The following is a 23,827-nucleotide window of genomic DNA, read 5'->3' on the forward strand; positions in this document are numbered from 1 at the left end:
TTAATTATTTTTTGTCAATTTCGATTAATTGATTAATCTACTACCTGTCTCATGGTACCTTTTTTATGTTTTCTTCAGCACTACTTGTTTTTTAATGATCTGCTTCCATCTCTTTGTAACACTTTTCTCTCTGCATCACTCATAATCAAATTTAGTCAAAAGAAACAAAAAAAAACCAAAACAATCCAGGAATAGAAAGATGAGGCAGTCGGGTGTCTGGGAATTCCTGACCGTGATTCAGAGTCTCTTTTGCCCAATGTATGTGCAATATTTTTTTTGTATGTCCTTTTTTCAGAAAGACTCATCATTCACAACGGACATTAAGCCCTTAGGGCTTGAAGAAAGGGAGGAACCCTTGTCTGTGAATTCTGAGCAAGAGCCGCTCTTGTTCTGCTGTTTTGAGCCTGCGCTGGAGGTGACTGTGGAGGACGAGGTGGAGGAAGAACAAGTCTTTTCTTTAAAGTCTGTGATAATTACGGTTACGTTTCCCACTGTAACTACGAGCTGTTGTGCAGTACTTCTGCCACGTTCTTCAGTCTGGGCCTTGAAGTGTGGTTAAAGTTACTGATCTTTGTTGCATTTGTGGATTGAATACTGTTTATTTTATTTTCAGGTTTATCCGGCTTTGGTCGTGTCTTTTTGTAAGTTGTTTTCTTGACAACACTTGTAGTAATCTCCCGCTCTGGCTTTTCTTTTTCGTGCCTCTCTTTTTCAACTTTCTGATCTTTTTCAGGTTTATCAGTCTTATCCTTCTCTGTTTTTTTCCTGTCCATCATCTTTTCCTTGTCCAATTTCTCGCGGTCTAGCCTTTCGCGATCCAGTTTTTCACAATCTATTTTTCCCTGTCTATCTTTTCGCGATCTGTTCACTCCTGGTCTAGCTTTTCCATTTTTTCTCGATCCAGCTTATCCCTGTCCAGTTTCTCTCTGTCCAGCTTGTCTTTCTTGGGATTTTCCTTTTTTAGTTTTTCTTTGTCAGTTCTCTCCTTTTCAGGTTTTTCAATTTTCTCTTTTTTCTCCTTCTTTGGAGGTGGTGGGGTGGCATACTGCTGGGCAACTTGCTGCGCCACTAACTGAGAACTTATTCTAGGCTTCCTTGTGGACGTTCCTTTCTGGACATCGCATATACTGCATTTAAATGCTTCTGCACTATTCCTGAGAGTAGTAGATTGAGGGTTTTCAAGCCGCGCCAATGACCAGCCGATATTAAGGTAGTAGATTAATGTTGCTTTTCATTCCATATACAGGTCAACGCATTTCGGAAGGCACCCCTTCCTTCTTCAGGACCAACTGGCAAGAAAACATCAAATCTGCTGTACAGGGAATCCTTACAGCACTATATACCCCACTGATGACGTCATGATCCACCCACTTTTAGAAAAAATCGGCGGGAATCTATACATTTCAAAATCTAATGGCGCAGATTTTGAAATGTATAGATTCCCGCCGATTTTTTCTAAAAGTGGGTGGATCATGACATCATCAGTGGGGTATATAGTGCTGTAAGGATTCCCTGTACAGCAGATTTGATGTTTTCTTGCCAGTTGGTCCTGAAGAAGGAAGGGGTGCCTTCCGAAACGCGTTGACCTGTATATGGAATAAAAAGCAAAATTAATCTACTACCTTAATATCGGCTGGTCATTGGCGCGGCTTGAAAACCCTCAATCTACTACTCTCTGTTATCTGTCTACCGAGGGACCGCTGCCGGGGCTTGGAGTTATCTACATACATGCTGTTATAGGAGTTGTGACTGTCACAACCCCTATAGGTGAGTAGTACCATTTATCTCTCCCCCGTTGCTACCGGGGTAAGACCCTATTTGCGCTTCTCTTTTCCACAGTTTATCCTCTGCACTATTCCTAAAAGTCCACACACTACAATCCCAATATCCCTCTTCTGTGGACGGTTTAGCTTACCGGTTTAACCTGGTCGGGCTTTTCATGTCGCCCATAATCATGAAGGTAAAATCCGGTAGGTGGATTGGAGGTGAGGGGGGTATAGCTGTGGAGGTGTGGGGTGGTCGAGGAGAGGCAGGTCCTCCTTGGTAGGCCTGGGAGCAGCCCAGCCGTGTTCTCTTTCCTTTGCTGATCCGCTGCCAGACTGCACGACTGGCAAGTTGCCCAGCAGTATGCCACCCCGCCACCTCCAAAGAAGGAGAAAAAAGAGAGAATTAAAAAACCTGAAAAGGAGAGAACTGACAAAGAAAAACTAGAAAAGGAAAAACCCGAGAAAGACAAGCTGGACAGACATAAACTGGACAGGGATAAGCTGGATCGAGAAAAAATGGAAAAGCTGGAAAAAGAAAAATGGAAAAGCTGGACAGAGAAAAAAATGGTAAAGCTAGACCGGGAGCGAATAGATCGCGAAAAGATAGACAGACAGGAAAAAAATAGATCGGGAAAAACTGGATCGCGAAAGGCTAGACTGCGAGAGATTGGACATGGAAAAGATGATGGACAGGGAAAAAACAGAGAAGGATAAAATCACTCATAATCAGTAGACTCCTCACTTGTTCCTATTTGGCTCCCCTTATTGAGCACTCTGTCATGGTTTCTTTGTGTAGACTTAATTTCTTAGTCTATGGGTTCATCCATACCTAATAAAGACACACTGTCCTTCACTGGTTCTAGATGCAACTGCACCTGTCTTTAATTAATGTCAATTTTTTTGTTTTTCTCTTACTAATCCACTATCTTCCAGTAATAATATAATCCACCACTTTTGCATGTGTTTCTCTATGGCACTATTGGTCTCCAAATAACCTTTTTCCACCCCTTTTTTAACATTTTCTTCACACACACACACATATATATGTATATATATATATATATATATATATATATATATATATATATACACACATATATATATATATATATATATATATATATATATATATATATATATATATATATATAGATAGCAATACAGAATAAAATTATTTTTGGAAGCAAAAAAAAAATGGTGTGTTTATTTGGTGGGCAGATCGGTTTGTGTTTTTATATATATATATATATATATATATATATATATTGCTATATAGATAGATATATCTTTTCACAATACTTGATTTGAATTGTGCCGTCTGATCATGCAATCCCCGTTCATGCTCATTTGCACACCAAATAAAGATACCTTTTTTTGTGCACAAATTTTCTTAATTAATCCTTTGTAAACATAAGCCTCCCCGCTTGTGCTCCTACCTTCATGTGATTTTTTTTGTACTAATGAATGAGGTATGTTCTCAGAAACACGTTGACAAATAAAAAATCACCCATTCACCATCCTTGGATCAGTGGTTCTTCAGCGACAGCGCAGTTTTTCCATTTCATCCTCCCACTCGGATTATCTTCTCATAGGTTGCAGCAGTAGCCGCTTACATACCATAATACTCATACACTGGGTGAAGAATTATTAGGCAAGTTGTATTTTAGCAGATTTTTTTTATTATTGATCAACAACTATGTTTTCAATCAACCCAAAAGACTCATAAATATCAAAGCTTAATATTTTTAGCAGTTGGAGTGTTTTTTTTTTTAGATTTGGCTATCTTAGGAGGATATCTGTTTGTGCAGGTAACTATTACAGTGCAGACTTATTAGGCAACTTAATAAAAACCAATTATATTCCCATCTCACTTGTTTATTTTCACAAGTTAAACTAATATAACTGGACAAAATTTAGAAAAATCATTTCTGACATGCAAAAACAAAACCCCCAAAAATCAGTGACCAATATAGCCACCTTTCTTTATGATGACACTCAACAGCCTACCATCCATAGATTCTGTCAGTTGCTTGATCTGTTTATGATCAACATTGCGTGCAGCAGCCACCACAGCCTCCCAGACACAGTTCCGAGAGGTGTACTGTTTTCTCTCCCTGTAGATCTTACATTTTATAAGGGACCACAGGTTCTCTATGGGTCTCAGATTAGGTGAACAAGGGAACCATGTCATTATTTTTTCATCTTTTCGACCTTTACTGGCCAGCCACGCTGTGGAGTAGTTGGATGCATGTGATGGAGCATTGTCCTGCATGAAAATCATGTTTTTTTAACGATCCAACTTCTTCCTGTACCACTGCTTGAAGAAGTTGTCTTTCACAAACTGGCAGTAGGTCTGGGAGTTGAGTTTCACTCCATCCTCAAGCCGAAAAGGTCCCACAAGTTCATGTTTGATCATACCAGCCCATACCAGTACCCCACCTCCACCTTGCTGGTGTCTGAGTCGGAGTGGAGCTCTCTGCCTTTTACTGATCAGCCTCTGGCCCATCCATCTGGCCCATCAAGAGTCACTCTCATTTCATCAGTCCATAAAACCTTTGAAAAATCATTTTTAAGATATTTCTTGGCCCAGTCTTGACGTTTTTTCTTATGTTTCTTGTTCAAAGGTGGTCGTTTTTCAGCCTTCCTTACCTTGGCCATGTCCCTGAGTATGGCACACCTTGTGCTTTTTGATACTCCACTAACATTGCAGCTCTGAAATATGGCTAAATTGTTGGCAAATGGCATCTTGGCAGCTTCACGCTTGATTTTCCTCAATTAATGGGCAGTTATTTTGCGCCTTTTTTGCCCAACACGCTTCTTGCGACCCTGTTGGCTATTTGCCATGAAACGCTTGATTGTTCAGTGATCACGCTTCAAAAGTTTGGCAATTTCAAGACTGTTGCATCCCTCTGCAAGACATCTCACAATTTTGGACTTTTCAGAGCCCATCAAATCTCTCTTCTGACCCATTTTGCCAAAGGACAGGAAGTTGGCTAATAAGTATGCACCCCTTATATAGGGTGTTGATGTCATTCAACCATACCCCTCCTCATTACAGAGATGCACATTACATTATTTACTTAATTGGTAGTTGGCTCTCAAGCCTATACAGCTTGGAATAGGACAACATGTATAAAAATTATCATGTGATCAAAATACTAATTTGCCTAATAAGTCTGCACACAGTGTAGTAGTTGAGACTCTCAGAACTACTCAAGGTGAGCCATGCAACCTACACTATCCCTCCTTGTTTTTCCGGATAAGACTATATGTGTGCTCCTTGTCTCTCCAGTTGTTTATTATATATCTTCAGCATTGTCCCATGAAAAGATATAATACAATATGTACTGTATGTTGTGTTAGTGGTAAAATTACATCAATATGTTTTGCATTTTTGTTTATAAAAAATTTCCCACATTTGCAAAAATGTAAAACAATATAGCAATTTTTAAACTATTAATGGTTATACCTATAATCCAAATAGTCATACCATACAGAATCTAATATACAAGGTGGTCATAAAATAAGTTAAGGATACTAGATGCCGTAAAGAGGACCCAAGACAGGGTACTAAGAAGGAAGCTGAGAAAAGGGGAGCAAAACTTCTTTCCTGCATGCTGACCAATGCAAGAAGCCTGACCAATAAGATGGAGGAACTGGAGCTGGTAATGTATGAGGAGAAATACGACATAGTAGGAATAACTGAGACATGGTTAGATGATAGTTATGACTGGGCGGCTAACCTGCAAGGATATGAATTGTTTAGGAGGGATCGTAAAAAAAGGAAAGGGGGTGGAGTCTGTCTATATATAAATTCCAGTTTAAAGCCCAGACTAAGAGAAGATATTCAAGAGGGAAATGAAGAGGTGGAGTCTCTATGGGTGGAGATACAAGGAGGGAAAACTAATAAAATCCTCATAGGGGTTTGTTATAAGCCACCAAATATAACAGAAACCACTGAAAATGTATTATTGAAACAAATAGACAAAGCAGCAAATCACAATGAGATGATTATTATGGGGGACTTCAATTACCCCAATATAGACTGGGAAACTGAAACCTGTGTATCTCAGAAAGGAAACCGGTTTCTGTCAGTAACTAAGGATAATTATCTGTCCCAACTTGTGCCGGGCCCAACTAGAGGGGCAGCCCTTCTGGACTTAATTTTAAGCAACAGGCCAGATAGAATAACAGACGTACGAGTGGATGGGCACCTAGGGAATAGTGACCACAATATAATACAATTCCACTTGTCCTTTAGTAAGGTGCCTTGGAGGGGGGTTACAAAAACGCTGAATTTCAGGAAAGCAAAGTTTGATCAACTTAGAGAAGACCTTCGCCAAATTGATTGGGACAATGTCCTCAAAAATGGGAGCACAGAAAATAAGTGGGAAATTTTTAAATCGGTATTAAACACCCACTGCGAGCTAGCCATACCATACAGAAATAAAAGGGCTAGGAACAGGAGAAAACCAATGTGGCTTAATAAGGATGTAAAAGGGGCAATGAATAATAAGAAAAAGGCATTTAAAAAGCTAAAACAAGAAGGCAGCGAGGAAGCATTAAAAATATATAGAGAAAAAAATAAAATGTGTAAAAAACAAATATATTTAGCAAAAGTAGAAACTGAGAGACTCATTGCTAAGGAAAGCAAAACAAATCCCAAACTATTCTTTAATTATATAAACAGAAAAAAGATTAAAATTGATGGTGTTGGCCCTTTAAAGAATAATGAGGGTAAAATCATAGAAAGCGATGTGGGAAAAGCAAATGTTTTAAATACTTTTTTCTCAACTGTGTTCACACAGGAAAAGCATATGCCAGGGGAAATGCAGAGTGATCATGTAAATGCCCCGTTAAGTATGACCTGCCTAACCCAGGAAGAAGTGCAGAACCGACTTAGTAACATTAAAATTGACAAATCACCAGGCCCTGATGGCATTCACCCTCGGGTATTAAGGGAGTTAAGTAATGTGATAGACAGGCCTCTATTCCTTTTATTTAAAGACTCTATAGAAACTGGGTCTGTTCCACTGGATTGGCGGCTAGCAAATGTGGTACCAATATTCAAAAAAGGGTGCAAAAGGGAACCTGGAAACTATAGGCCGGTAAGCTTAACATCTGTTGTGGGTAAAATGTTTGAAGGGTTTTTAAGGGATACTATTATGGAATGTCTCAATGTTAATAACTGTTTAACTCCATATCAACATGGATTTATGAAGGATCGCTCCTGTCAAACTAACCTGATCAGCTTCTATGAGGATGTAAGCTCTCACATGGACCGAGGAGAATCATTGGATGTCATTTATCTCGACTTCGGTAAAGCATTTGACACTGTCCCACATAAAAGACTGCTAAGTAAAATGAGAAAGCTTGGGCTCGGGGAAAATGTGTGTAGATGGGTAGGTAGCTGGCTTAGTGGTAGAAAACAAAGAGTGGTTATTAATGGTGCATACTCAGATTGGGCCAGGGTTACTAGTGGGGTGCCACAGGGGTCTGTATTGGGCCCCCTACTATTTAATATATTTATTAATGATCTGGTGGATGGTTTACAGAGTAAAATATCAGTATTTGCAGATGATACAAAACTATGTAAGGTAGTTAACACAAAGGAGGACAGTTTGCAACTACAGATGGACTTGAGTAAATTGGAGAATTGGGCTGAAAAATGGCAAATGAGGTTTAACACAGATAAGTGTAAGGTTATGCACATGGGAAGGAGAAACAGATGCTACGATTACTTACTAAATGGGAAACTGCTGGGGAAATCAGACATGGAAAAAGACTTAGGCATCTTAGTGAATAAGAATCTAAATTGGAGTGCCCAGTGTCAGGCAGCAGCCACCAAAGCAAATAGGGTGATGGGATGCATTAGAAGAGGTCTGGGGGCACGAGATGAAAACATCATTCTCCCTCTGTACAAATCACTAGTCAGACCACACTTGGAGTATTGTGTGCAATTTTGGGCGCCGGTGCTGAAGAAAGACATTACTGAACTTGAAAGGGTTCAGAGGCGGGCTACTAAAATAATAAATGGAATGGGTGCATTACAATACACGGAAAGGTTATCAAAATTAGGTCTATTTACTCTAGAAAAGAGAAGACTTAGGGGAGACCTAATAAATATGTACAAATATATCAGAGGGCCATATAGAGATCTCTCCCATGATCTGTTTGTACCAAGGACTATGACAAGAACAAGGGGGCATTCTTTTCGATTGGAGGAAAGAAAATTCCTACATCAGCATAGAAGAGGGTTCTTCACGGTAAGAGCAGTGAGGCTCTGGAACTCTCTTCCTGAGGAAGTGGTGATGGCCAACTCACTGAATGAATTTAAGAGAGGAATGGATGCATTTCTTGTTAGCAAAAGTATAGAAGGTTATAAATAGCATAATCTTACAGGTAGATAGAAGAGCGACCAAGATTATTAGAGGAATGGGTGGGCTGCAATACCAAGACAGGTTATTAAACTTGGGGTTAGTTAGTTAGGAAAAACAAAGGCTTAGGGGGATCTAATCACAATGTATAAATATATGAGGGGACAGTACAGAGACCTTTCCAAAGATCTCTTTACACCTAGGCCTGCGACTGGAACACAGGGGCATCTGCTACGTCTTGAGGAAAGAATGTTTAATCATAATCACAGATGAGGACTCTTTACTGTACGAGCAGTGAGACTATGGAGCTCTCTGCCGTATGATGTTGTATTGAGGGATTCACAAGTAAAATTTAAGCAGAGCCTGATCGCATTAATTGAAAAATATAATATTACCAGTTATGTATATTAGATTTTATGACAGGGTGTTGATCCAGGGAACTAGTCTGATTGCCGTATGTGGAGTCAGGAAGGAATTTTTTTCCCCATTGGAGCTTATTTGACACATTGGGGTTTTTTTGCCTTCCTCTGGATCAACATGTTAGGCTACGGGTTGAACTAGATGGACTTAGAGTCTCCCTTCAACCTTAAAAACTATGAAACTATGAAACTATGAAACTATGTTTGGAGCCGTGCGCAGACTTACCCAGTGGACAGGATGGCTGAAAATTGGTATGTATGCTATTCAAGGCATAGGGAAACGGAAGACATCTTTAAGTTTTTTTTATACCAAAACTCCCCACCAGGTGAAAAAGTGGCGCTGTACAGTGAGTGAGCGGCCCAAAAACCGTGTGCCGATAATTGGAGATGTCACAATTGTTCCACAGACTAGCATAAATGTTCAGTATGGCCGCAATCATGCATGGTGATCATGTTCATCCTATGCAGAACATGTTCGACCTTGCGTATAACATGTCTGGTGGGATGCTGCACACTTCCAAAATTATGTGGTCTTTTAGTTCAGTCAGCGTCTCAACATTCCCCGATAGACACGCTCTTTCAAGTGTCTCCACAACCATAAAACACATTATGATGAAGAAGGAACAGCTCAAAATCCTGTCATCAGGAAAATGTGTACGCAAAACGTTCTTCACACGATTTGCGATGTAAGGAGGTGCTCCATCATGCATGAAGGTGGTCGTCTGAAGACACTGCCGCTGTTGGAGTTGCAGAACGACCACTGTTTCCAGCATTGTCTGGTATCTCGCTGCTGTCATGAAACAGGTAACAACGCCAGTTGGCCTCATTTCTTCATAAAAGAATAGTCCGAGGATAAATGATAAGGTAAAGCCACACCAAACGGCTACATTTTGGTGAATGCAGCGGAACCCCCTTGACTGCATGCGGATTTTCGGTAGCCCATATGCGACAGTTTTGTGTGTTCACCCTTCCATTCAGGTAAAAATGTTGCACGAACATTCCATGGCCAATTGCAATCCACTTCCACTCTCGCCAGAAATATAAATGAAATGTCATGTGTGACGCCCTGGACTAGCCAGGTAGTCACAGATAGCCCCATGCGCTACACCATCCCCAAATAAGGTGTCAGCAGCCAACCCATTAAAACCCTGGTTACCTCCCTCTGGGTTTGATGTCCACACCATGGGGGCGGAGCCTGGCAGTTGGCCATGCCCCCCCAGGAGTTCACATGCCCAGAGGCAGAAAGTTCAAGTACAGATTAGTTTAGGAGGAGGAGAGGAGTAGTTGTGAGAAGGAGTTGTGAGGAGTAAAAAACTGTCTGTGCCCTGGGTAGGCGCCCAGGTACTCTGACCAGGAGGCAGACAGTGGTGGCCGTCTGCAGGAGCCGGGAAGACAGTCCTGGTGGAATCGTAGGTAGCTGGGACAGGGTAGTGGCCCGCCGATACCGAACTGGGGAACCAACTGGAAACAGCAGCACAAGTGGGGGTACTCAGACCCTGAAACGCGGTCCCGAATCTACCGGTCCCCGTTAATTAACTGATTGAGGTATGGACTCTAGGTTCTTTCCCACCCAAAGTCCCGAAAGAAGGCAACAGCCCACCGATTCTGGATAACGGCCACCGCCAAGGGCCAAAGATCCACCGGGCCAGCGCCTGCGGGCAACGGGCTCTCTTGACGTACACGCTGGGGAGCGGGACTCCCGTCACTGAAGCGCAGTTGTCCAAAATCTACAAAACAGTGCAGGAGAAGACGGACACCACCAACCATTTGGAGACTGAAGCGACCGGCTGCAGGCACCGACTATCCACCGTTTGGTTTACCAGAGACTCCCGTGTATTTGTCCGAGTGAGTACTACTGGGCCTGCGGGCCGCGCACCGACACTGCACCACATCATCCGGGTCCCGGGGCCACCATTCCCTGCCCACGGAGGTGTTAACATCACAACCTGCCCCCAACATCTCCCTCGGGGTGCCCATTAACCAGCAGCAGTGGTGCCTACATTCACCACAACCCGTGGGTGGCGTCACGAACTCTAAATCAAATCCAAAAACCCAACTCGACACGCCAGCCCCCTTTTATAGAGCGACGTGACCCCCAGTCCGGAGACGCTCGAGCCACCGACACACGAGCCCGGATTCGAGCGGCTCGGCGGGCAGCCAAGCCCCAGGGCGGTACATCATGTGGGTATCATTGTCACGAGGATGAAGTTGTTGATGATGGCTAATTTTGTACGGGTATGCCCACAAGACCTTTCCACACTTTGCTGTACAGGAGCCCCAATTACCTGGAAACACTGTGTGCACTGCTGTTCCTGGCAGGGTTGTTTGTGCCCTGTTCCAGTGGCAATGGCCTCCACAACCTCTCTGCTTAAAGGTCAACGCCCGCACCCTGGCTGAACACTCAGTAACCCTGTTGCCTCAAAACGTGTCATCATCTGTGTCAGCGAATTGACAGTCATTACGTGTGTGAAGGGTTTCAAACAACAAAATTCTCTTAGTGCAGCTGTAGCATTCCTAGCATTCTCATAGAACAACCGCACTAACATCCAGCAAAGAGACAGGCATCTTGCAGATTGAGTTGCAAGGCGCGCTCACTGTACAGCACCACTTTTTCACCTGTTGGTGAGTTTTGGTATACATTTTTTTTTTTCAGGTGCCTTCCATTTCCTCATGCCTTGAATAGCCTATGTACCAATTATCAGCCAATTCTGTCCACAGGGTCAATCTGAACACAGCTCCAAAAACCATAGGTTATTTTATTTCCACTTTGTATAAGGCTAGCGCCACACGCCGGTACGTGTTTGGCATTTTTTACACGTACCGGCGGCACGGAGACATGTTCAGCAATGCTACCCTATGGTAGCAGGCACACACACGTAAAACCACACGGAACGTGTGTCCGTGTGCGTTTGTACGTGTGTGCGATTTTCAAAGCGCTGACATGTCAGTGTTTTCTCCGGCAGCACGGGTGTCACACGGCCCGCACCCGTACCACACGGGTGTAGTGTGGATGCGGTCCCGTGTGACACGCGCCGGAGAAAACACACATGTCAGTGAAAAAAAACCAAAACCTTAACTCACCTTCTCCAGCCCTCCTGTCTCTGCCGCTGCTGCCTCTTGCTGCCGACCGCCGCTCATTATTCTCATTGAATATTCACTTCACTGCCTGGCAGCAGCAGCAGCGGGGAGACGGGAGGGCTGGAGACCGAGGATCAGCACCACGGACAGCAGCGCGGACAGCAGGAAGGACCAGGTGAGTATAATAATTACCGATTCTACGTGTGCTATCGCGGATAGCACACGTTGAACACACGTGTCACGCACGTACCAGAGACACGTACTTACCTGCACGCAACACGCAGGGGAAATACGTGTCTCTCGGCACGTGCGTGAATTTCACGTGAGTGTGGCAGAAGCCTAAAGCTGAGTGTATGTATGTGTGTGTGTCCTCGCTAAAGGAATCCATACCGTCGCATTTACAAACGCGAAATTTTAAACAGCCACCTCATTTGACTGAGGGAACATCATAGACTATGTTTTGAGGGGAAAACCCTGCGCTTTAAAGTTATTGGCCAAAAAAACTGCTTATATTAAAGCCAATAGAGCTGGGAACGGATCTGTTATTTTAGACTCCCATTATGGACAGAGAAAGAGACACACGCACACACACAGAGACACACACACAGAAACACACATACAGAAAGAAACACATAGACAGAAAGCGATACACACAGACATAAAAAGATACACACAGACAGAAAGAGACACAGACAGAAAGAGACACACACAAACGTTTTGAGGTAATGTATTGTTTTCACAGTTACTGGTCCCTGGATATTTATCAGGTGGCCTATAGCAATCACTCACAGCTCTCTTTCTAATTTGCTACAGGTCATTATTAGGAGCTCCGATTTGTTGCCTATAGCAACCAAGGACATTCTTAGTGACGTGTCCCAGGGCCTAGGGTACTCGATTCCGGACGTTGGATACAGGGAGACAATGTCACTCAGGTGGCCGGTGCCCGATTCCGTGACCCCGGGGTAGCTTGAAAAAGAAGTGATATTTACAAGGGAGTATGTACAAAATGTCTGTGACACCACTTGCGGTGTGCGGCTATTTAGGGGAAAGCCACTGCTGCTTAATGTCCTCTGCTAGGGCTGTTGGTGTGGTGCAGCATAGATGGAGAACCCTCCGCAAGTAGGGTTAGGCCCCAGGGAATCAATGTTAGGGGTAGCAGTTGGTGCTGAGGAAGGTATAGCAATAATTCAGACAACACGGGTTCTGAAGCTTAGCTAGGTTTTGCTCACTGAGTCCTCTTAACCGCAGTCCGCTTCTTGCTGGTTTTGGGGTCCCGGGTTCCCTTTGTCCCAGTGCTGGCGTGGTGGCTTGGCAAAACCTCATCATTGCACTTTTTGGTATTAGGGTCCCCGTGGCCTGGAGCACCTTGGGGTCCCTCTCTGTTCTTCCTCTTGTCCTACTGTGTACATATAACAGGTAACTTGAACCTCTCTTGGATCAGACCTTTCTTTCTGTCTCAGTGCCCAGGTTTCCTCTTTGTCACTGTGTCCCATACCTTCAGTGGTGATGGATCCTGTTAGTCCCCGATCACCTGCAGGATTACTGGGTGGGCTTAAAACTTCCGCCCAAACTAGGGTCCTGTGCCCCGTCATGCTCGGTCCCTTAGGGTACTGGCTCTGTTCCCCTTCAGGCGACTGGTCTCCTCTTTCATTTACCGAGGCCCTGTCCGGACCACACACACCCTCTCTCCCTCACGACTTCCACCAAATCTCTCTTTCAACTGACTAACTGACCACTCCCCTCTCTGTCCTTCCGGCTACCGGATTGGGCAGCCAATGGGCAGCTACCCCTCTAAACCCGTTGCTAGCCTGTTGCTCATCCAGGGAAGCGGGCAATTTAAATGTATGTAGTGCGGTTGCCAGCACTGGTCTTCCAGGAACCTGTGATTATGCAGTCTCTGCAGCACCTGTTACCTCAGGGTGCTGCATTAGTATAAGATAGCTAATGTGGTAGTTAATATGATTGCAGTTGAGACAGGGACAGAGAAAGAGACAAAGACAGACAGACAGATGGACAGAGAGAGAGACGGACAGAAAGAGAGATGGACAGAGAGAGACAGAAAGAGAGACAGATACAGAGACAGAGAGACAGAGAGAGAAAGAATCAGAGAGACAGAGACAGACAGAGAGAGAGAAAGAAACAGACAGCGAAAGAAAGAAACATAGAGACAGAGACAGAGACAGACACAGAAATAGACAGAGAGGGAGACAGAGGGAATGAGTGAGAGAGGGGGAGTGGGAGAAAGAAGAAGAGAAGAATAATGGAAGAGTAGAAGAGAGACAGTTATTATTCAGGGCAATGCCGGGTCCTACAGCTAGTAGTTAATAAATATCATTTACCATATGTCGGCTTTGCATCTGCACCATTTGTAAAATGTCTTTTAATTTTTCTATGATGTTAGAAGGGCTAAGAATTTAGCATCAGTTTAAATTTTTTTAAAGAGATTTACAAAACATTTTTTTTTAGGATCCTATTCAGTTGTGAAGTGACTTTGGGGGACCTATACATTGGAAAACCCTCAAATGTGATGCCAGTTTAAAAACGGCGCCCCTCAACATATTCAAATCCGCTGCCAGATAGATTGAATTCCTAAAAAAACCTCATGAGTTGACAAACAAAGTCGAATGAGAGTAATGAAAAAATTTACTTTTTCAACTAAAATGTTGCTAAAATCTGAACAAGCTACTGGAGCTGACAGACACGGAGGCCATTACTTATCCTTAGATTTCCATGGCAACCATCAGGACCACACAATCATGATTTCAGGGTGCCAATGAAGTAAAAGAGGGAGCCACTACACTCTGCTAACCATCTAGATGCCGTGTCACTATTGATAGCAGTATGTAAGGGATTAAGTAACCATGGTCGGTGCCAACATCAGTTGTGACTGATGCAGCAAGGTGTCAAGTATAGGGTACAAGCATAGGTGTAGGTGTTCAAAACTGGACAAACTCTTTAAAATGAGGTGTACAATTACCTAGTGTTATTCAAAATCCAACTTTCCGAAATTATTTATTTGCAATATTGCAACACAATCCATGTCCTCATCTTTGAAGATAATGATTGATGCTGTACCTTCTTTAGCAAATATTTTCATCTTATAGATGATGACACAGTCTCTGGCAAATGTACGCTGTTTACTTATGTGCTGCCAAGTGACGATTCTGGAACAAACTTTATCATCTTCGTGTGACACATCAAAATGTCACTACAACTTAATATAAATTGAGAGCCCTATTTTATTCAAGTCTTAAAGGACTGAACAAATTTAGGATTCAGTCATAATGAAGATCGTTGCTGTGTTTTTAGTGCTGGCCGTAAGCAGCTGCAGTGATGCTCTTGCTGTAGTTGGAGGAGTCAGTAATCTCGGAGTTGGAGGAGTCGGTGGTAAGTACTTTACACTATACTAAATCCTTTCAAAATATATTGCAAAAATTAAATTTAGTTATACTATATGATAGAACATTACTAAACAGTGTTCAGCTGTGTTCTTCCTTGTGTTTTCATATTTCCTCTGCTTTTTATCGCAGATCTCCCAAATCCTCTAGATCTATTGAATACTTGTCTAATCAAGGCTCTGACGGTTCAGTATCATAATTTTATAACAATTTGGTTTCCTAAGGAAAATGCTTTTATGATTTTCATTGTAATATGTTTCCTGAAATAGTTACTGTGTTAATTCATATTGCCAGATTAAGTAAGTAAAACTACCTAGAAACCTATGCAAACACTTACTATTAGGCTATGTTCACACTGGGTGTTTTTGCAGCATTTTTTAGCTACAGATTTGCCTTGGCTTTATTCAAGTCCATGCTAATAAAACGCTGCTTTTTACAGTCCCAGCAAAGTCTATGAGATTTCTGAAATCTCATGCACACACACAGTGGCGTAGCAACTGCTTTTGCTGCCCAGGGTGGTCGTCAAATCTTCCGCCCCCCTCCATTGGCGAGGGGTGAGGGGGGGAAAGGGAGGGTGGAAGGTGAGATTGGGGATAGCTACTTTACAGGATGGATCTAGACAGCAGGATCACAGCAGATGGAGGAGGCAGCAGATGTAGGAGGATGAGAGGTGGGGGAGGGGGCAGCAGATGCAGGAGGATGAGACGTGGGAGAAAGTGAGCAGCAGATCAGGGAGGGGGCAGCGGCTGATGGGGAGAGCGGTGGCGGATGAAGGGGGCAGCGGCTGATGGAGAGAGTGGTGGCAGATGAAGGCAAGCAGCGGCTGATGGGGAGAGCGGTGGCGGATGAAGGCGGGCAGCAGCTGATGGGGAGAGCGGTGGCGGATGGAGGGGGGCAGCAGCTGATGGGCAGAGCGGTAGAGGATGGAGGGGGGCAGCAGATGGAAGAGGGCGGTGGCAGATCGGAGGCAGTAGCGGCGCTAAATCGGGGGAGGTGACTACTACTGCTGCCGCTGCTGCCGGGGCTGATCGGGCGCAGCAGTGAATCGGGGGCACTTACCAAATGGCACTTGCAGGGATCACTCTCCTCATCTTTCACGGATGGAGTGAAGCTGAAGGGAGTGGTCACAGGTCATCGGCCCCAGATCCAAGGTGATTGGAGAGATTGGTCACAAGGCGGATCTCTCCAATCAGAGCTGGGGGCGGGTGAAACAAAGTTCACCCAGGTCCAGCCAATGATCAGTGCTATAGCTGCACTGATCATGGCTGGATTTGAATGTTTTAGCCATTTTCAGTGGCTGAAACATCACAGTGGGCTTTGATTGGCTTATTGGAATTCGGCAGCCAATCACAGCCTTCGTAGGTCCGGGGGGAGACACCACCCCTGATGAGGTCAGGCAGAGGTCCCCTCCTCCCCGAATCTAAGGTTTTTGCACACTGATCGCAGCCACCGGGGCTCCAGGGCCGCGATTTTGCCATGACGTACTGGGTACGTCATGGGTTGTTAATGGCCCTTTTCTATAAGCTTTCTATTTTTTATTTTTTACCCCCAAAATGCCACCCCCCTGACACGTGCTGCCCGTTGCGGACCACGCCCTACGCCCCCCCTTGGTTACGCCACTGCACACACACACAAACATGTCAGGATTTTTTCCTAACGGTTTTGTGAACCACCTCCAGTTTTGCTGTGTTATGAAAAGAATGAACATGTCAATTCTTTTCAGCGCTTTTGCTACGGTTTTTCAACCTAGTGACAGGTGGACTTGCAGATTCCCCGGATCAGTGGGTCTAACCAGGTTAACCCTAGAACGCGCAACCATAGAAATCTACACTTTCACATACCGGGGGCCTTCTAGGCCTGTGTAAAAATAACATGGAGTAACTCAAATAGAAATACTTTTCAAAGTTTATTTGAGATGTGAATATTTCAAAACATTATAATTATGTGCATAAAACATAAAAGTAATTACACCGGCTTAAAACGCCCAATATATGCATTTTATATAATTGTATATATATATATATATAAAAAAATATATATATATATATAAAAATATATATATATATATATATATATGTATATATATATAAAACGATTTTTTTGTCAAAACGTTTTTTATAAAAGTTGTAGTAAACATGGTGCAGGAATATTTAATTTCAAAAGCTTTCCTTTTCAACTTTACTGATTACTTTGTTTTTTTACTACCCGAGTAATCCTGGCCTGGTCCAGTACTGAGGTACTTTTGAACCTTTTCTGGTCTTGACATCACAGAAAAAATCACCACCAAAACCGCAGATGACTCCCAGGAGACATCCTGCCACAAGATCAGGTTTTGGGTGGGAAAAAAAAACGCTGTAAAAACGTCCTGTGTGAATATAGCCTTAAGGAGTGCTAACATCTACGTAAATAAAATCTTTACCAGAAATGTTGGCAACTGACGTATGACACTCGCCAATTTTTCTGGCTGAAAATCTGGGAGATTTTATATACACATACGGTTTGTGAGCATACTCTTATTGTTACATATTAGACATTAGTGAAAGAGAATGTGCTTTATTTATGGCAGAGGTAGCCAGTATGTAGATGCATTACACAAGTGTCACATTTAATATCCTTTATATTTTTCTGGTAAATTTTATATCATATACTCCACATACATTTTTTACGTTGCATGTAATTGTAATATAATTTCTACTTATCGTGCATTCTACAAGTTTTTGTGTATTACTTTACACTGTAATAGATTGTGTTGTTAGTATTAAACAAGACTCTTTGTTACTAATTTATTTATTTTTATTCTTAAATAGAATTCCCAGTTACTTCTTTTAAGATTGGCAACAATAATTTGCAAGCATGATATTCAACTGGCAAGTATATACATTCAATATACTGTGCATATCTAATATATAAAGCTGAATGTGTGTGTGTGTGTGTGTGTGTGTGTGTGTGTGTGGGTGTGTGTGTGTATGTCCGGGATTGGCATCTGCACCATCGCAGCTACAGCCACAAAATTTTGCACCCTCGCAAGTCTGGACCCCGTGAGCGTCATAGGCTATGTTGTGAGGCGAAATTTTAACACTCTGCGCGTTCCAATTTACCAATCAATTTTTCTCCTATCTACATAATGGGGAAAAAGTGAAACGAAAAGTGTATCCACACCGTCGCATTTACAATCACAAAATTTTGCACAGACACCTCATGTGACCCAGGGAACGTCGTAGACTATGTTTTGACAGGAAAATGTAACCCCTTTACAGTTACTTTCCAAAAAGCATGCCTTCATTAAATGGAGCATGGAACTACAGGTTATTAGTAGGAGCTGTGAGTGGTTGCTGTAGGAACAAAAGACATTCATAGTATAAGAAGCTTTTATATGAGGTAATAAGATGTTGGTGGGGAGACGGATAGAGAGAGACAGAGAGAGACAGACAGAGAGAGACAGACAGAGACAGACAGTGGAAGAGACAGACAGAGACAGATGGTGAAAAAGACAGACAGAGACAGATGGGGAAAGAGACAGAGACAGACCTGGAAAGAGACAGACCTGGAAAAAGACAGATGGGGAAAGAGACAGACAGACATGCAGACAGGGACAGAGAGAGGCAGACAGGGAAGGAGGAGACAGCCAGAGAGACAGACAAAGATAGATGGGGAAAGACACAGACCTTGATAGAGACAGACGGGGAAAGAGACAGAGAAATAAAGACCGACAAAGACAGGCAGACAGGGAAAGAGACAGACAGGAAAAGACACAGACAAAGAGACGGGGAGACAGATGAGGAAAGAGACAGACCTGGAAAGAGACAGATGGGGAAAGAAACAGAGAGATAGAGACAGACAAAGAAAGAGACAGACAGAGACAGGCAGACGGGGAAAGAGGCAGACGGGGAAAGAGGCAGACGGGGAAAGAGACAGACCTGGAAAGAGACAGACGGAGCACATTACTTGGCCAATTTAGTTAAATCTGTGTGGAATATCTGTGGTGTTGAAATATATGTTGTGAAATGTTTCTATTAGCTTAGTTTTTGTCTTTTAATAATTACATTTCTATCTATTTGTTTTGTGGTTTTTGTGTGCAGGATACATTTTTGTTAATACATTCTATTTTGTTAACAGCAGTTATTAACCCGGGCCAAGCCGGGTAGTACAGCTAGTATATACACACATATATATATATATATATATATATATATATATTCCCAAAGGAAACAGAATAAAAAAATACTGGGTTGTCATTTTTTCTATTTGTGGAGATACATTTCTAATTTTCTGCAGAAATATTGTCAGCAAATAAAAATTATTTTCATCCCCCTGTGCAATAATACAGTAGTAGTGGTTTCAATAATGTGGACTAAAAATGATTTATTGTACTGCCATACAAAGTATGTGCATGAGGCTTTGCGGCCATCATTAGCCAATTAAAGGAATTGTCCAAGATTTCCCAACATCAGGAAATGGAAATCTGTCAGCAGTATTTCACACCATTCATATGCAGATGTAGCTCTTTCACAGTAAAGTCCAGCAATGTTTTTACATAGCCAGTCCGTTCATCAAATACCGTTAAATCAGCATTAGAATTCATATGAAAATGAAGTTGAGGAGCTATGGTAGATCAGAAGCCTCTGTCACTCAAGCTCTATTTGTGGCTCATGGCTGCCTCTTTCTATGTTACAGTTTTTTTCTCATATGGAGGTTTTTACAAACATTGTGGAATGTCATGACAGTGTCCGGATCTGTTCAAACTACAGATTCTGACACTCTACCTGATAACTTCTATGATTTCTGTGATAAGCATAGGCAAACTCAGGCATCGACCAACAGATTGGTAGTTCATTACCAGGCTAGCAAGAGTTAATCTGTGCTGGTCTGCTTGTAAGTCTCCTTTGATCAGATGTTGTGGAGAAGCCAATCACATCTGTTCCACTCCTATATATGCTAGATAGATCTTTCATTCAATGCCTGCTATAGTGTATCTAACTTGGTCTGGTCAGGTGTTGTGATTCACACTAATTGGTGGTTGTAGTACCTGTTGCTTTGTGCAGTTGTGGAGTTAAGCGGGCTTTACACGCTACGACATCGCTAATGCTATGTCGTTGGGGTCACGGAATTTGTGACGCACATCCGGCCGCATTAGCGATGTTGTTGCGTGTGACACCTATGAGCGATTTTGCATCGTCGCAAAAACGTGTAAAATCGCTCATCGGTGACATGGGGGTCCATTCTCAAATATCGTTACTGCAGCAGTAACGAAGTTGTTCCTCATTCCTGCGGCAGCACACATCGCTCCGTGTGACACCGTAGGAACGAGGAACCTCCCCTTACCTGCCTCCCTGCCGCAATGCGAAGGAAGAAGGTGGGCGGGATGTTACTTCCCGCTCATCTACGCCCCTCCGCTTCTATTGGGTGGCGGTTCAGTGACGCTACTGTGACGCTGAACGAACCGCCCCCTTAGAAAGGAGGCGGTTTGCCGGTCATAGCGATGTCTCAGGGCAGGTAAGTAGTGTGACGGGTCTGGGTGATGTTGTGCACCACGGGCAGCAATTTGCCCGTGTGGCACAACCAATGGGGGCGGGTACCCACGCTAGCGATATCGGTACCGATATCGCAGCGTGTAAAGCGGTCTTTAATCCTTGTTGTCTTTTGGTTGCTATCTTCCTCCTCTTGCTTTTTTCCCGAGTCTCTCATTGTTTGTTCCTGTGTAGGACTATAGTCAGGTATGTGACTCAGACATCTCTACCCTGAGGTTAAGGATAGCCTGGGACTCTAAGCGGGAGGGGAAGTGTGCCGTCCCGGCGCAGACCAGGGTGCTCGGATCCGGGGTGGTCGTGGCTCGAGGGGTCAAGACCCGGGCTCGGCTAACACTCCGATACTTGAAAGGGGATATTTACAGGGGAGAAGTTTGTGACACCCCCTGTGGGTTGCGGTAATGAGAGTACCGCTTCTGCTGTTAAGAGTACCGGGGCAGATGGTGTTAAGCAGCCTGATGTTAGTCCCTCCACAGGTACGGAAGGCCCCGGATGCTGGGGAAAGTTGGTGGATAGTTGGGAGGATAGGGTGCAGGGATCAGGGTACTCACTGTGGTACTCGTGGTGCTGAATGAGGATTATAAAGTGGACGCACACACTGTGGAAAATCAAAGTCTCTCTGCACCGCTGCCACTGCGGGGAGCCCATCCAGGTGTCCGCTCCCACCGGTGTCACTTGGTAATCTGGACCCTGGCTCCGGGCACAATTTTAGTTGTCTGTTGTGGCCCCTTGGCTTAAAGCTGTTAGGGCCCCGCTACCTATGTGAAGTGTAGCTGTGCTCTTGATGGCTGGCACTTGGGATTTCAGTGGGTTGCTGTATCTGGAGAACCCTATCCCCGCATTGTGCTGATGCCTTCAATCTCTGAGCTCTTAAGGTGGCTTTACACGCTACGACATCGCTAAAGCGATGTCATTGGGGTCACGGAATTTGTGACGCACATCCGGCCACGATAGCGATGTCTATGCGTGTAACACCTATGAGCGATTTTGAATCGCTGCAAAAATGTTCAAAATCGCTAATCGGTGAAATGGGGGTCCCTTCCTAATTATCGTTGGAGCTGCAAGTACGATGTTGTTCCTCGTTCCTGCGGCAGCACACATCGCTGTGTGTGACACCGCAGGAACGACGAACATCTCCTTACCTGCGTCCTCTGGCAATGAGGAGGGAAGGAGGTGGGCGGGATGTTACGTCCCGCTCATCTCCGCTTCTATTGGCCGACCGTTTAGTGACGTCGCGGTGACGCTGAACAGACCTCCCCCTTGAGGGAGGGATTGTTCAGCAGTCACAGCGACGTCGCTGAACAGATATGTACGTGTGACGCTGCCGTAGCGATAATGTTTGCTACGGCAGCGATCACCACATATCGACCGTACGACGGGGGCAGGTGCTATCACGCTCGACATCGCTAGCCGATGCTGGCGATGTTGCAGCGTGTAAAGCCCGCCTTAGGGAAATTCATGAAGATATTCTCCCTCTCAGGTTAATTATCAGGACGTTGAATCGGTTCCTGACCTAGGGTCCTGTATCCCGTCGTGCTCAGTATCGGTCCGCTTATTGGGCTTGCTGATGCCGACAGTCCTCCATGACTATGTTCGTCGCACACTTTTCCAATGTCACTGCTACCGGTCCCCGACTCCCGTGGTCCCGGACCACCGTCTGCGACCCAACCAAGGTCTCGCTCCCCAGTTCCTCACTCTTTGAGAGCTCTCACTACTCTGCTTTCCACTTCCTCCCTCCCACCAGTCTGCCTGACCCCTAGTTGGATGGCCCTACTCCAGCTTGACCATCCCACTGGTGTGTCTGACAGGTTTGATGTGAGGTGTGGTTGGGAATTGTGGTGCTGATGGAGGTGACACTGGTTATTGGGAACTTGGAACCATGGGGGTTGGGTCCTGCACCCTGGGGGACAGGATGTAGTTCCCTGTACCACCCTGATATAATCAGGGGCGCTACAGAAGCATAGGAGCCTCTGTCCCTCACTTCTAACAGTCACATTGGGACATCTTTTGCCTGAAGTCACACAGCATAGATGCTGTCCATTAAGCAAAAGTAGGCAGTGCAGGTGTGACGCCCATGGACTAGTTAGGTCGTCACAGGGTACTGCACGCTCTTTCTCTCCTAGCGCAGGACTCAACCCCCCATGGTTCTGGGTTCCCAACTTGCAGTACTGCCTCCACCAGCATTTACAAATCCTAATCACACCTCGCACCGCACCCTGTCAGGCACACCAGTGGGCTGCTGAGCTGGAATAGGGCCGCCCACCTAGAGGTCAGGCAGGGAGGTGGGAGGTGACAAGGGTGAGTTGGCTCCAGGGGAGCGAAGTGGGTGGAAGCTGGGAGTTGGAGCTCCCAGAGCAAAATGCAGATTGGGTTGCAGACGGTGGTTGGGACTGGGTGCTGACTTAGTCAAGGAGGACGGTCGGCAGCTGCAGTCCAATAGCCGGTCTGGGGCCGAAAGCACATCGGGGTACTGGACCCTAGGTTGGGGAGAAGCTTCAACCAAACTGGCAAATAACTTGTGGAGGACAGGGACTTTATGGACTGTTCCCACGAAGCTCAGGAGGTACTAGCGCAATGAGGGGGATAGGGCTTTCCAAGCAAATCAGCCCACTGAAATCCCAAGCATGAGCTCCTGAGAGCAAGCTCCTCTGCTGCCAAAAGTAGGGAGCGGGGCCCAGACAGCTCCAAGCTTACGGGCCACATGAACACTTTCAAAATTCTGTGCACGGAGGCAGGTTACAGACCACCAGGCAGTGCTGCAGGGGACGGAACCTGGTCGAGCTCACCAAGAGGGTAGCGGCACCCAGAGACTTGGTATACTACGTTGTCAGTGTCTGCTTTCCTTCTGAGTGAGTACCTGATTAACCCCTGCTACCAGCGAGCCTGCACTCCCCCTGCATCCCATAGCACCATCCAGAGTCCCGGGGCCTTCCTTACCCATGGATGGTAACGTCATCTGGCTGCCCCACTCCATCACCCCGGGTACTCCCAACGGCAGCGGCGGTACTCCCTATTACCGCACACCACGGGTGATGTCACAAACTATCTAAACTCCCTTGTAAATAATCCATCACGTTTCAGCGTGACCCTGAGCCCCCGGGTCCGGAGACCCTCAAGACACCCGGATCTGAACGGTTCAACCGCTGCCAGGGCGGGACTCGTCTGAAACACAGGATGGGGAAAAAAGCTGGATTGACAGAGACTTCAGATCTACCATAGCACTTAAAGCCTGCTTTACACGGTACGACCGATTGTGCGATTTCA

The 23,827-nt window shown here is 44.7% G+C and overlaps 1 protein-coding gene, 1 long non-coding RNA gene and 1 pseudogene across 2 annotated transcripts in view; 2 read left to right on the forward strand and 1 right to left on the reverse strand.

Moving 5' to 3' along the window:
* Window positions 1–291: 291 nt before the first annotated feature.
* Window positions 292–1,956, reverse strand: LOC142301320 (RING1 and YY1-binding protein-like; annotated as a pseudogene).
* Window positions 1,957–14,902: 12,946 nt separating this feature from the next.
* LOC142301321 (uncharacterized) lies at window positions 14,903–17,905 on the forward strand. Its single transcript, XR_012752760.1, has 3 exons — window positions 14,903–15,027; window positions 15,171–15,223; window positions 17,846–17,905. It is a non-coding gene; the product is annotated as an uncharacterized LOC142301321 (long non-coding RNA).
* A 5,597-nt stretch (window positions 17,906–23,502) lies between these two features.
* The window catches only part of LOC142302343 (ranaspumin-like), a 190,348-nt gene continuing 190,023 nt past the window's right edge, over window positions 23,503–23,827 (forward strand). The window contains exon 1 of the mRNA XM_075343404.1: window positions 23,503–23,509. Within this exon, the coding sequence (XP_075199519.1) occupies window positions 23,503–23,509 (7 nt within the window). The remainder of the gene's footprint in view (window positions 23,510–23,827) is intronic.

The sequence above is a fragment of the Anomaloglossus baeobatrachus genome, chromosome 4, assembly GCF_048569485.1.
Source record: "Anomaloglossus baeobatrachus isolate aAnoBae1 chromosome 4, aAnoBae1.hap1, whole genome shotgun sequence".
Classification (NCBI taxonomy): Eukaryota; Metazoa; Chordata; class Amphibia; order Anura; family Aromobatidae; genus Anomaloglossus; species Anomaloglossus baeobatrachus.